The sequence below is a fragment of the Microtus pennsylvanicus genome, chromosome X (assembly GCF_037038515.1).
Source record: "Microtus pennsylvanicus isolate mMicPen1 chromosome X, mMicPen1.hap1, whole genome shotgun sequence".
NCBI lineage: Eukaryota > Metazoa > Chordata > Mammalia > Rodentia > Cricetidae > Microtus > Microtus pennsylvanicus.
The window spans coordinates 28,635,821-28,648,678 of record NC_134601.1 but is presented as its reverse complement, the minus strand read 5'-3'; the positions used below and the strand labels follow the sequence as shown (position 1 = coordinate 28,648,678).

At 41.5% G+C, this 12,858-nt stretch overlaps 1 protein-coding gene across 6 annotated transcripts in view; it reads right to left on the bottom strand.

Moving 5' to 3' along the window:
• Positions 1-3,860: 3,860 nt before the first annotated feature.
• Gprasp3 (G protein-coupled receptor associated sorting protein family member 3) overlaps positions 3,861-12,858 on the bottom strand; it is a 57,027-nt gene continuing 48,029 nt past the window's right edge. For all 6 annotated transcript variants that reach the window (XM_075957776.1, XM_075957775.1, XM_075957774.1 and 3 more), the window contains 4 exons: positions 8,840-8,997; positions 7,577-7,675; positions 6,487-6,565; positions 3,861-6,166 (listed from right to left, as the gene is read on the bottom strand). In XM_075957776.1, the coding sequence (XP_075813891.1) occupies positions 4,276-5,883 (1,608 nt within the window). In that variant the 5' untranslated portion in view covers positions 5,884-6,166; positions 6,487-6,565; positions 7,577-7,675; positions 8,840-8,997 and the 3' untranslated portion in view covers positions 3,861-4,275. The remainder of the gene's footprint in view (positions 6,167-6,486; positions 6,566-7,576; positions 7,676-8,839; positions 8,998-12,858) is intronic.

The window sequence follows — 12,858 nt, the reverse complement described above, 5'->3', positions numbered from 1 at the left end:
ACATGCCCATAATACAACAATGGAGAAAATAAAATAAAGAACAAAAAGCTACAGTAATTATAAGACATTGTAACACTGAGATTAAGATATACAAGTGGATCAATGGGAGATGGTAGAAATAGACCCATATATATAGATAGGGTCCAGAAATAGACACCCCCCATATATATATGGACAACTGCTCTTTCGGTTACATATTAAATTTATACAGTAACCATATGTGGGTATTAGTATTCAAAAGTTATCCCTTTTAATTTTTTAGTGCTTACAAAAAGGAGATTCTTAAATAAAATATGAGGATAACTGATTTTTGACAAATACATAAAGGCAGCCACGTGGAGAAAGAACAACCTTGTCAACACATAATAAAGAAGAACCTTGTCAACACATAGTAATGGAACTTCTGGATGCTGTCCCGACCAAAAAAAAAAAAAAACTAGTTGCACATGTAACTTGCACTGTACTATAAACATTCAAATTACATCAGTTGTTAAACCTAAAACTATAAAATTTTTAGAGATAGAAATATAAGCTGGGTGGTGAGAGCGCACACCTTTAATCCCAGCAATCAGCAGACAGAGTCAGGCAGATTTCTGTGAGTTCCAGGCCAGCCTGGTCTACAAGAACTAGTTCCAGGACAGGCTTCAAAGCTACAGAGAAATCCTGTCTGGAAAAATCTAAATATATAAATAAAATGAAACTTTTTTTGATTTGGCTAGACAAAAAAATCCCAGTCATAAAATCATTACTAATAAAATATTTATTTTACTATTAAAATAATTATTATTAATAAAACCTAAAAAAAATCCATGCAGGTAGGAAGGAGACTTGTTGAGAAACAGTGCTCCAGTGGGAAAGGGAGGAGCATGAGAGAACAGAGTGGGGGCAGAAAATGACTACAACTTAGTAAAAAAAATGCAAGAAAGTGTTAAATAACAAAGAAATACTGCTTATCAAAACTTTTGTAAGAGAATAGACTTAGCACAGGCTATGTGAAAATATTTCCAACACATTTCTCTAGCAACATTCTGGTATTCATTATATTTTACAAAAACAAACCTAGAACCTCTTCCAAAACTGGGTGTAGTGGCCCGTGCTTGTAAGGCCACTTGGGAGCTGAAGCAGGAGGGTTGCTACAAGTTCGAAGTTAGTCTAGACTCTAGTACCTTTTAACACTAACACGTTTTTAAACAATGGTTTTAAAAAGACACAAGATTTACAAATACTTAACTGAAGGAATACGGATGGCAAATATATATGAGAAATACCCAGCATCTTTAATTATTAGGCAAATGCAACTTACAACTACTATGAGGTATGGGAAAATAAAATGACTGCCCATAAGAAGTATTGGCAAGGGTGGAGAGGAATAACCTTGACATACTGTTTTTGCAGTGTAAACTGGTACCACTCTGGGGAAAGGAAAAGTTAGAACACACTGTATAACCCAATACCCATTCCCATGTCTTAAATCCAGATCCAATAAAAGTATATATCCAAAGAAACACTTGCACATCAATCTGATAGCAGCTTTATTTTCTGTAACTCAACTCAGAACCCAATGCCAATTGACAGCTGGCTGAATAAACCAACTATGGTAGACACAGTGGACTATTACTTGACGTTAAAATCTGATGAACTACTAAGACACACAACATGGATGAAACTGAAATAATTAAATTATGTTGAGTGACAATAAGCCAATACCCCCCCCCCATGAGGAAATGTTCCGTGATTTCTTTTATAGAGAATTAAGACTGTGTTGCTAAAAAGCAAGTCAGTAGTTCCCTCAGGATACAAATAAGGCGTTACAATGAGGCATTTTGGTGATGGTTATGGTTCAATATGTGTCAAAATGTATCAAATGGTACACTTTATGACGGTATGTGAAGTCTGAACCAAGATTTCCTACAGGTATAGGGAACTATTGGTTTATGTGAAAGTTTATTTGCTCTTGAGCAAAGATTTAGATGGCTTGAGAAAAAGGGTGAGTTATACATGGCTTGCATTTCTCTGTGACAAAACTTTTATAGTATCATGTAGGGAAAGGATTCAAGGCTGGGTCATGAAAATTGTGTACTTTAAATATTCAGTTTAATGTATGTGAATTACATTTCAATAAAGTTATCATAAAAGCATGTGGTAGATTTATATACTAATTTGTAAAACTGATTAGTGAAAAAGGCAAATTGAATACTACACTCCAATTTTTGAAATGAATAAATTTGTACACTATGTAAAAATATGAATGAAAGAACACACTTTATTTTGAAAAGAAAAACAAAATGATTTAATTATTATGTAGGATATAACATGGAAAAATGTTCATAATATGGTTTTATGGCAAGAAGTTACAAATAGTACTTAAAGTATGATTTATTTCTTGCCTGAAAATTTCCAAGCAGGTAACTTGATCCCACACATAAGACTTTTCCTCTATTGTCTCAGACTAGGGTTTGCAATTCCTACTGTGAGTGTTGGAGAAACCAAGCCTGAGTCCCAAAGTGCTGAGAAGCTTTCTGGAAAATAGACTTCTAGAAAATACTACCTCGAAGATGAAACAGCAACCTCTCTCCTTGTTTTCCTCCCCTATATTGCTAAAGCTGCAGTTCTGGGTATAAATCTCTCTAAATTCCTCAATTTTAGGAAACTGAAATACAGAAAATGGGCACGCCTATCAGAAATTTCTAACCTTTTGTGTAATACATGAATAAATCACAACTCATTTAAAATTATGGCATTGACTTTGCAAGGAAAATAAAAGTAATTTGCTTTCTTAATGCATGCTATGAAACAGTGTATGTCAGTGGTTGTGAATCTGTGGATCGTGACCCTCCTGGGGACTGAATAGCCCTTTCACAGGGGTTGCATATCAGATATCCTGCATATCAGATATTTACAGTGCGATTTCTAACAGTAGCAAAATAACTTGTAAAGTGGCAACCAAATAATTTTATGGTTGGGGTCACCACAACATGAGAAACTGTTTTAAAGGGTCACAGCATTAGGAAGATTGCAAAGTACTGGTATATAGAATGATTCTGGCTTTTTGAAAAAAGTCCACCCAGAAAGACAGGATCAAGCTTCACTTTCTTTACAACCCCTACAGCTACCTCTTATTTACACAACAAAGTTTTGGATATCAATTTCCCACATACTGCCTGGTAAAGTACATATATCCACCTCAGGTTTTCCTCCTGACATTTAGCCAAGGATGGTCAAATGCCTAGTGGACATGCACTTGGAGGAAGCTAAAACCTGTTAACCTGGTAGGGAACATTATTCATCACAAAAATCAAACTACTTCCAAACCCAAGCTTGTCTCTGCGCTGTGAAGGTGCTCACTTAAGAAGGGGAATGAGTATTAAGGTAGTATATGTAGTGAGATGGGTGAGAAAATCACCTGTGCCACCTGCTAGCTGGGAGGAGCTCGAAAAAAGGATTTATTGGTTACAATTCTGACCAGGGAGTGTTTAGGATGAGATTAACAAAAGTATGAGTTAACTGACAGTATCGCCATAAAGGGAATAAACTTGTAAAATATTATGTCAATCTAAGCATCTGACACGAGTAGGCAACTTCCTTTTCATGCCTTTCTCCTTTTGCTTTGAGATGACTGACATAGATGAAACAGTCTAAGAATTCGAAATTTAAATATACTCTAGATTTTGTGTAATTCTGAGCCTCACTGTGTTCTATAATGAGTGTCTGCCATAGTTGGAATAAGGGGTAATAGAAATCCCTCTTATATTTAATAGCCTATATTAACCTGCTTCTTTTTCGTAACAGGAGGACACATTTGGAAATAGGTATTTAAATATATGTATGTATATATCATGTATACAAGCACACAATGTAGGTACCATCAAGTATCTTTATTTTCATACACCTTATTTCTATAACTAGATTACAAGACCAGTAGTTTCTTTTTTGCTATCTAGAGCCACAAATAGATCTAAGCAGATACCAATCATCAAGACACCGCACTTCTGACAGCTGGATCACAATTTCAGCTGTCAGAAAATGTTAAAAATTTGCTAATCTAGGTAAGATAGAAATGAACAAACCTGCTTATCTCAATATTAATATTCATTTGATATGCCAAAAATGTTTTAGATTTCAGCTAGAACCTGCCACAGGTAATAATTTGAAAAAAGATGTTAAGACAAAATGTGTAAGCAGTTATTACCAAAATAGTTTGCAAAACTCTTTGGGAATGTTTAGCCAATCAAAATTTGGACACTGTTCAGTGTTCTCTTTGGTTTCTGGGTCATTTTACATTCTTTCAATAATGCATTTAACTTCACGGAATATGGCAGTAAGAGTATTGTAACTCATGTGATCAGCTACTACAATTGAGCCCTTTCTAATATGCTCCTTTATGTTAATAAAGATGGCCACAGCACTAACAAGATTTGCTTTCGCCTCTTTTTGGTTAAAGATGAGTTTTAATGCTGCTAATGCCTTCATATTGATCATATCTCTGGCTGCCTTTGGATTTTCAGACATATTCAAAAATACTTTCAAAACAAGATTTCTAGTCTTACGATTTCCCTGGGACAGCAAATGGAAAAGTTCTGAAAAGTAACTCACGACAATGTAGTGATGGACAGACTCGGTAGTCAGCTGCCCTATTATCTTTAATCCAGACTGCTGACCAGGTGAGTTCAAGGGGAAAGACACAGTTTCTTTACACATATGTCTAACATGAAATTCCACTTTGTGTTGTCTGTCATTCCCAGAAGAATTCAGAGTAATAACAGTTTTATTTCTACTCTCAGGGGAAGAAAAACTGAGCAAGCTTTCAATAAGTGTCACCACACCCACTTCATTAATGAATTCCCGGGCAAACGGATGAACTTTATGTATGCCCATTGCTATCTGTGCTATTTTATGAATGAGGGGATCAGTAGTTGACTTGAGTATGTTAACAAGCTTTTCAAATTCTGGAGAATCTAAATAGCACTCCATTTTGCAAGCGCAAGCAAAGGGCTTGATGCCATTAGTTTCTCTGATTTTGATTTGCTGTTTAATTTCATCTAAGGTCTGGATGCAAGGATCAGAACCAAATGGATACTCAGGTATAGGCTGTAGACTTGATCGAGCATTCTTAGTGCAGGCTGTTGTTGAAGTTTCTTCTTCATTTGAGGCCAGAACAATATATGATGAGGGCCTTGCCTCAGAAGAATCCTTAGATAGAAAACCTAACACTGCTGGAATTACAGCAGGAGCTTTAGGCCAAATGGTAACCTCAGACCAGTCCTTCGGCCTATTCTTTTCATTAATTTCATCCACTGGTTGAGGTTTAACTATTCTGAACACAGGTTTAGGATCAGGATCAAAACCAGTGTCATCTCCTTCCCAAAACCAGTTCCCAATAACATTCTCTTCCTCCTCCTCCTCTGGCCCTGACTTAGACCTGTGGCTGGTCCTAGGTGCAGGCTCTGACTCCTCTGGATGGCTCTGAGGAACAGTAGAACTTTTATTTTCACACCTAGCAACTGAATTAGTACTAAGCTCTTCTCCCTTCCAGAACAAGGAATTGAGACCAGAATCTTCCCCAGCCCAGAACCAGGTATCACTACTAGCCTTCTCTTTCCGTGTAGATCTAGCAGCCTTGTTCTCAGACTTATGGCTGAAATCGGATGAGCCTTTTCCTAGGCCCTTAGCCCCTTCTCTCATCTCAGTTTTGCTCTTAGACCCCGCCTTCATCTCGGCCACTGCGTCTGCTCTTGCTCCTCCCTTAGCTTTTCCTTTGTCCCGGTTTTTTCCTGAAGCTCTGCCTGCATGACTAGCCTCCCTCTCTGCCATAGCTTTGGCGTGTGCACTTGCTTTTTTTTCTAGTTTAGCCTGTGCTCTAGCCTTATTCTTTGAGCCAGTCATGATTGAAACACAGCTATAGACACCTGTCCAATTTTCACCTTAAGTCCTCTGCTTAGTCCAGGCTAGTATCTTTATCCTTTTTAACTTGGTCAGAGAGGAACTTAGCAGAGTCAAAGACAACTGTCTGCTCAGTAGTTACAAAATTCCCTTTTTTGACATACAGCCTCTATCAATAACAGGGACAGAGTAAAGACACTCAGGTTAGGGGGAAGATGATGATTTCCAAAGGCAGACCCGTTGAAAGCAATCTTCCTCCAATCCAAGGCTACCACTGGAGAGACACCTAAGGTGGGAAAAAGAAATAGACTTTGAGTGTTCTCAACTTTGGTTCTTTATACAGATCGCTGCACAGAGGACATGAATGGAGATTTAAACTGTGTGGCAGGAGATGTGGATTAGTAGAAAACTCTGGTATCTCATTGTATTTCTTTCATAGTTGCGTCCAGCCCAAGTACTACCATTCTTTTGTCTCCATCAAACACAGCAGTGAGAGTATGTAAGACTGCTTAGAGTAGGAGAGGCTAGGGAGCACAGACCCCTGTGGTCCCATACTGGCGCATACCATCAGGAATTTCTACGTCATCAGAAAGGCCTCATACCAACCTGCCCTGATGTGATGTGATGTTCCCTTCTTCCTCACTTCCACAGTTGCAAAGCTGTCCAACTGACTTCACAGGCAGATCTATAGAGAAAAATATGTGTGCGATTAGAATTCTGAGTATCTGACAGACTGACCTAAAATTGTATCTCCAGGTATTGTAACACTCCCCCATACCCTGTTCTCTCTTATGGATTCTCTCCCCAGTTTCTGATCCAGTATCTACTAAATACCTATTGACCCAAGCTTGGCTCACTGTCTTCCCACTAAGTAATGAATGAGGGCAGCGGCATTTGGAAAGTTAGAACCCAATGGGTCCAAGGTAAGATCTTGCCAACAGCCACCTCTACCACTGACTGACAAGTGTGTTTCATGCTCACAATCATACTCACCTCAAAACCTAAGGAGGCTTTGTTCTCTCTTTTAACTTCTAAGTGAACAGCTACCCACAAGTCTCTACAGCAGTGATTCTCAACCTTCCTAATGCTGTGACCCTTTAATACAGTTCATGTTGTGGTGACCCCCTACCATAAAATTATTTCTTTGCTTCTTCATAGCCATAATTTTGCTACTGTTATGAATCCTAATGTAAGTCTTTGATCTGCAGAATATTTGATATGTGACCCCTGTGGAAAGGGTCATTCAACCCCCAAAGGGATCGCAACCCACAGTTTCAGAAACATTGCTCTACAGAAACCTAGGAAGAAAGAAGTTTATAGATAAAAAGGCAACATCAGAAACAACCAAATATTGCTAATGAGATTGAAAAGACAGAACACCCCTGACAAGGTTTATAGCACATGCTTTTGTATGCTCAAGGTTGCTAATGTCTCCTACATGTCAGCCCTTCCCCAATTATTCCCCAGGTGTGCTCAAGACCTGTGACCTTTCTGAATATACATCTTCCTAACCCTGACATCAGGAATTTTCGCATTCAGGGACCGAATTTCTTTCTTGAAGGAAAATACATGGTATAGAAAGAGAGAGTGGAATATATGCAGTCGTATTTGGGAAGAAGGCAGGGAGGCTAACGAGTCCAATAATTTCAGGACCATATTTGAAATACCAGCCTCCCCACATATGACTAGATCTTACCTCATGTGCTACAGATGCCAGACTCATCACAAAGCAGGATCCTCGGGAGAAGTTATCCTTCCCACCAAAAAAGAGTTCTCTAGCTGGAGAAGAGTCAACCTATAGAAACCAAAAGATAATGAGAAAAATATACAAAAAAGTATAATGACCATGGTATGAAATGATTTGGGTCAGAATTCCAGAACCCAAGTTCAAACACCCTCTTTTAGAGAGTCAGAAACCCAGTGAATGAACTCTATCAACTCTCATGTGTGACCAGAGGCCCCACCTTCAGAAACAGCACATTTTCTTGGATACGGCTTCTATACAAAAAATATGAGGGACTAGAAAAAGTAGCTGAAGATGATATACGGGGCCCCATAAAGAGATACTTAAATCCTGTTGTGATTTCAAATATTTTAAATTGAACACCCATCTGCACAAAAACTTTTCCTTTACTTTAACTCCCATTCAAACATACCAAAAAATGGTCAAAGTAAAATAGAATGTTGAGAAAATGGATCCTGAATGTAAGATAGGATAAATATCATAATATTTATATAGCCAGGAGTTCTGCAATGTGACCAATTCTTTATTATGAATACTTGCTTACAATAAATTAAGCCCAAGATTCTACATATAGAAGGGAATCAAACAATCACTCCTGTATTGAAGGCAGACGAACATTTCATTCTTATGTTCTGCTGCCTTCATTATTGCCACTCTAATTATATTTCCCCTTCCCCAGAATGCACCACTCCTACCACTCAGACTGGAGACTTTGTCACCAAGCAGGAGCCTGTGGGAAGTGACAGCACCCACGATGTAGGACACAAGGGCCTCTTTCTGGGATAAGGCCCAAGTAGCAAGGCAATTCACCACCCAGAGCTAAGCTATCCCCAGAGTTGGACACCTGCCCCCAACCCAAGGACAGTGACCTCCTTGGGGCACCACACTTCCCAGCTCCCGAGCCCGCCGCCATTTCTCCCACAGGCGCCTCCCCCACAACCCTCCCAGGGCCCAGACACCAAAAAGGGTGGGGAAAAGCCTGCTGCCTGGCCATCAGCTCCACAGGCCAACAGACCCTCACAGCCAGCCGCTCCAGCCGCCCCCTAGACCCGCAGCCCGAGCGGGATTCCCGCTTCCTCCTCCTGCCTAGGATCTCCGGGAACCGCGCACCACTCCGGGGAGCCCCCGCGACCCGCTCGCCCCCACTGCACTGTCAGGGCCGGGCGGTGGTCCGCAGAGCGCGGCCGCCCGAGCCCTCGACACACCCCCACTTGCCTGGCCAGGCGCACGGCCCAGATCTGCGGGCTTCCCCGAGTCCCCCGTCTGCTCGTCTGCTCTCGGCTGTGCTCCGTCCTCCGCAGCTCCTCTCTCTCTGGGCTCTCGGCGCTTTGCGCGCGAGTGGAATGGCAGAGACGCTTCCCGCCCCCACGCCTCTGCAGCAAACGGGCAGGGGCTGTTGCGCAGGATGCGGCAGGCACAGCTCGCCTCGAGGGTGTCGGGAAGGGGGCGGAGGGATACACGAACGGGCTCGACGCCCCCGCCCAGGCCCACCGCAGTTCCGACTCCGAGAGGGCGGGGCCGCACGCAGCCCAGCTCCCCTGGGGAGGGGGTGGGTCGCACAGTGAGCTCCTGCAGCCCCCTGCTCACCCTAACCAGAGACCACCACCACTTTTCTGGTGCCACTCCAGGGTGGGGAATGCCTGAGAGCTAGGGTCTATGATGGCTTTGGAGTGGGGGGCTATAGGAAAGGATGTCTGGAGTTGGGGAGCAAGAGGGAGCAGCGGAGGGATACTGAGTGCTCCTGCACTCCAACAGGGAGCTGGACAGTTCCTGTCCCTCCCAGCACTCCACTTAGGCTGTGCTTCAGTTCCCCCTCCTTTTCAGAAGCCAGTGGAAAGGGAGAAGGACTTATAGTACAGCAGCTGGAGAGGGGTCAGGTAGCCTAGCAACAGACTGAAGAGAGGGCTCTTGGTGCCTCTTCCTTGTTTTTCTCTCAATGCTTTATGGAGTTCCTGGGGGGTGGGGAACTGAGATGAGCACCTTTTACAGGACTAGCCACTGCCCCAAGCTAACGCATACTTCTGTCCCTGCGAAACCAACCAGGTGTCTGAGCCAAAAGTCATTTTACTTTTATTCTTACTTGGAATAAATAAAAACTTATTTGGTCAACATAAGACATAAAAAAATCTGGGGATTGGTCGGAGTGATTAGGTGACAGGTCAATCTAAACTAAGGATGTATAAAGAAGCCTTAAGGAAAACTACCAGTGTGCAAGCAAATTTTAAAATATAATTTAAAAACAAAGGAGTTTGAACAGAGGTGCCCTGTATGGGTGTACACTGCTTCTGTTCTCAGAAGAATGAGTTATTAAATGAAATTCCCAGTGCCAAGCACTATGTGTTATTGATCAAAGAGAACCCAGAGCAGTGTTTCTCAACCTGTGGGTCAAAAGACTCTTTCACAGGCGTTACATATCTGATACCCTGAATAATAGATATTTTCATTATACTTCATAACAATAGCAAAATTACAGTTATTAAGTAGCAATGAAATAATTTTATGGTTGGGAGTCACCACAGCGTGAGGAACTGTATTAAAGGGCCACAGCATTAGGAAGGTTGAGAACCACTGCCCCAGAGGCACGTAAAACAACAGAAGCAATTGCTGTGTTCTTCACTGCATACCGTAACTAGCTATTAAAACTCTATTCCTAAACCAGACAGTGGTGGCACACGCCTCTAATCCCAGCACTCGAGGGAGAGGTAGGGGGATCTCTCTGAGTTTGAGGCCAGTCTGGTCTACAGAGTGAGTTCCAGGACAGCCAGGACTATTATACAGAGAAACCCTGCCTCGAAAAAACGTTTTATTTTTGTATTTCAAAAAAATCCAACATGTGATGTTTTTCTTTAAGGCAGTGATTGTGAAAGTTGGGCTTTCTTTATATTCCATTAGCAATGACTGTAATAGGAATTAGACATGACTAGTCCCTGATACATTTGTCACACTGACCTAATCAGATAAATCGATCTTGAACTGACCAGGAAACTCTCTCTGTTGGATGGATTTCAGAGTGTTAAAAGGTGCTATGCAGGCTGCTGGGGGAAAAAGACATCAATGGTCATATCCAGTGCTGAACCCTACATGCTACAATACTGCAGGCAATACTACCAGGCAAGGTGCAATAGTGGCAGGACACTTAGTTATAGGGCTAACTGATTGATTTCTGATTGCATTCATGGTTTACTCCACAGAAGGGATTTCTTGCTCGGGACTGTGAACTTAATGAAAATCCATGTCAAGGAAGTCACAGATTCTAGGATAGAACCTGATATTGTTATGTTAATAAATGGTTATGGAGTCAAACTGCCCTCTACATATTTATGTTTGTACCCATAGATTCATGCTGTTCATAATCTTGGTTCAGAGAAGCTTCATTTGGAAATGAGCAGTGGTTAATGCAGAGAGATTCATTAAGTGTAAGTGTTCAACCCTAAATGGGTAGCTATATCAATCCTCCCCCAACAGAAGGCTAAGGGTGCATTGCAGAAGAGGGGCCAAAAACAATGTATGAGGTGGAGGGAGGGAAGGAATACTGTGAAATGCTGTCAGTCTTCTGGATGTGACATGAACTCAAGGACACAGCACCTCTGGTTTCTGCACAATAGCTGTACATGACCAAGACATTCAGTAGAAAACCAAGACTGCCCACACCACCCCACACACTCAGGCCTAATCCTTGATGCACAGGTCACACACCTACTCTGCCTGATGAGCTTTCCAGAACCTCTTCCTCCAGCGCCATTCCCACACTCTCAGGCTTAGCTCCAACTCTGCAACTTTTGCACTAGTATTTCCTGTTGAGTTCTCCAAGAATGAACCCCTTCCTGAGCTATCTGCTTTCCTGAGCCTGGCTGCAGCCCGAGATATGGAGTTCCTGCACCTGCCTTGCTTGGTGACCTCCTCAGTACCTCAGCTGCCAGTGTCGCCCCATCATCTCAGGCCTAGCTACAGGTATGCAGCTCCTGCACCAGTCCAGTCTCAGGTAAGCTAGAACCTGATACCAGACATGCACGCAACCAATGAAACAAGTCCACATACCCAGGCACATCGCAAAAACATGAACCATATGAAAGGCCAAGACTATATTGCTCCTCTCCTTCCCCTCTGTAAGCTACTAGTCTTATAGAAATGTAAATGTACTCCACTGAGAATCACCCCCAAGAGACACCAGGACACATAATTTAAAAGAACAATCATAAATGTCATCAAGAATTCAAGGAATTTAAAGAAGACATGAACAAAAGCCCCAATAAATATATAGAGTACAGGAATAAATGCTTAAATGATGTCTACAAATATAAACATACAGCTGAATGAACTGATGAAGAAACTCCAGGATTTAAAAACTGAATTCATTAAAGAAATAGAAGCTGAAATTAAGATTGACTTGAAAAACTCAATAACTGAATTACAAAACACAGGGGGAAAACCTTACAAACATAATTGATCAAATAGAAGATAGAATATCAAAATGACTCTGAGAGTCCAACTTATACCGTCAAAATGACTAAGATCAAAGCCACAAGTGACAGCTCATGCTGACAAGGATGTGGAGCAAGGGGAACACTCCTCCAGTGCTGACAGGAGAGCCAATTTGTACAGCCACTAAGAGAATCAATATGAAGTTTCCTCAGAAAATTGAGAGTCAAACTACCTCAAGACTCAGCTACACCACTCCTGAGCATATACCTAAAGGACATCCCATCCTACAACAAGGACACATGCTCAACTATGTCCACAGCAACTTTATTCATGATAGCCAGAAACTAGAAGCAACCTATATGTCCTTCAACTGAAGAATGGATAAATAAATTGTGGAAGGGGAGAATGTAGTTACACAATGAAGTATTACTCAGTTGTTAAAAATGACATGAAATCTCAGGCAAATGGATGGAACTAGAAAAACATCATGCAGAAAGACAACCATGGTATGTTCTCACTTATAAATGGATATTAGCTGTAAAATAAAGGATAACTATGCTATAATCCACAGACTTAGAGAGGTATGCTCAAGGGGGTACACTTGGATCTCCGTGGGAAGGGGAAACAGAACAGATTTTTTAGTAGACTGGGAGCAGGTGGGGATGGGAGCAGGATGGATTAAGTGTGTGGGGGGAAGTAGATAAAAAGAGCACTGGAAGAGATTACTGGAATTGGGGGGCATTTCAGAGATAAGGTAAAAACCTAGAGCAAAGAAAACTCCTAGGAAGCTATGAGGGTGACCCTAGAGAAGA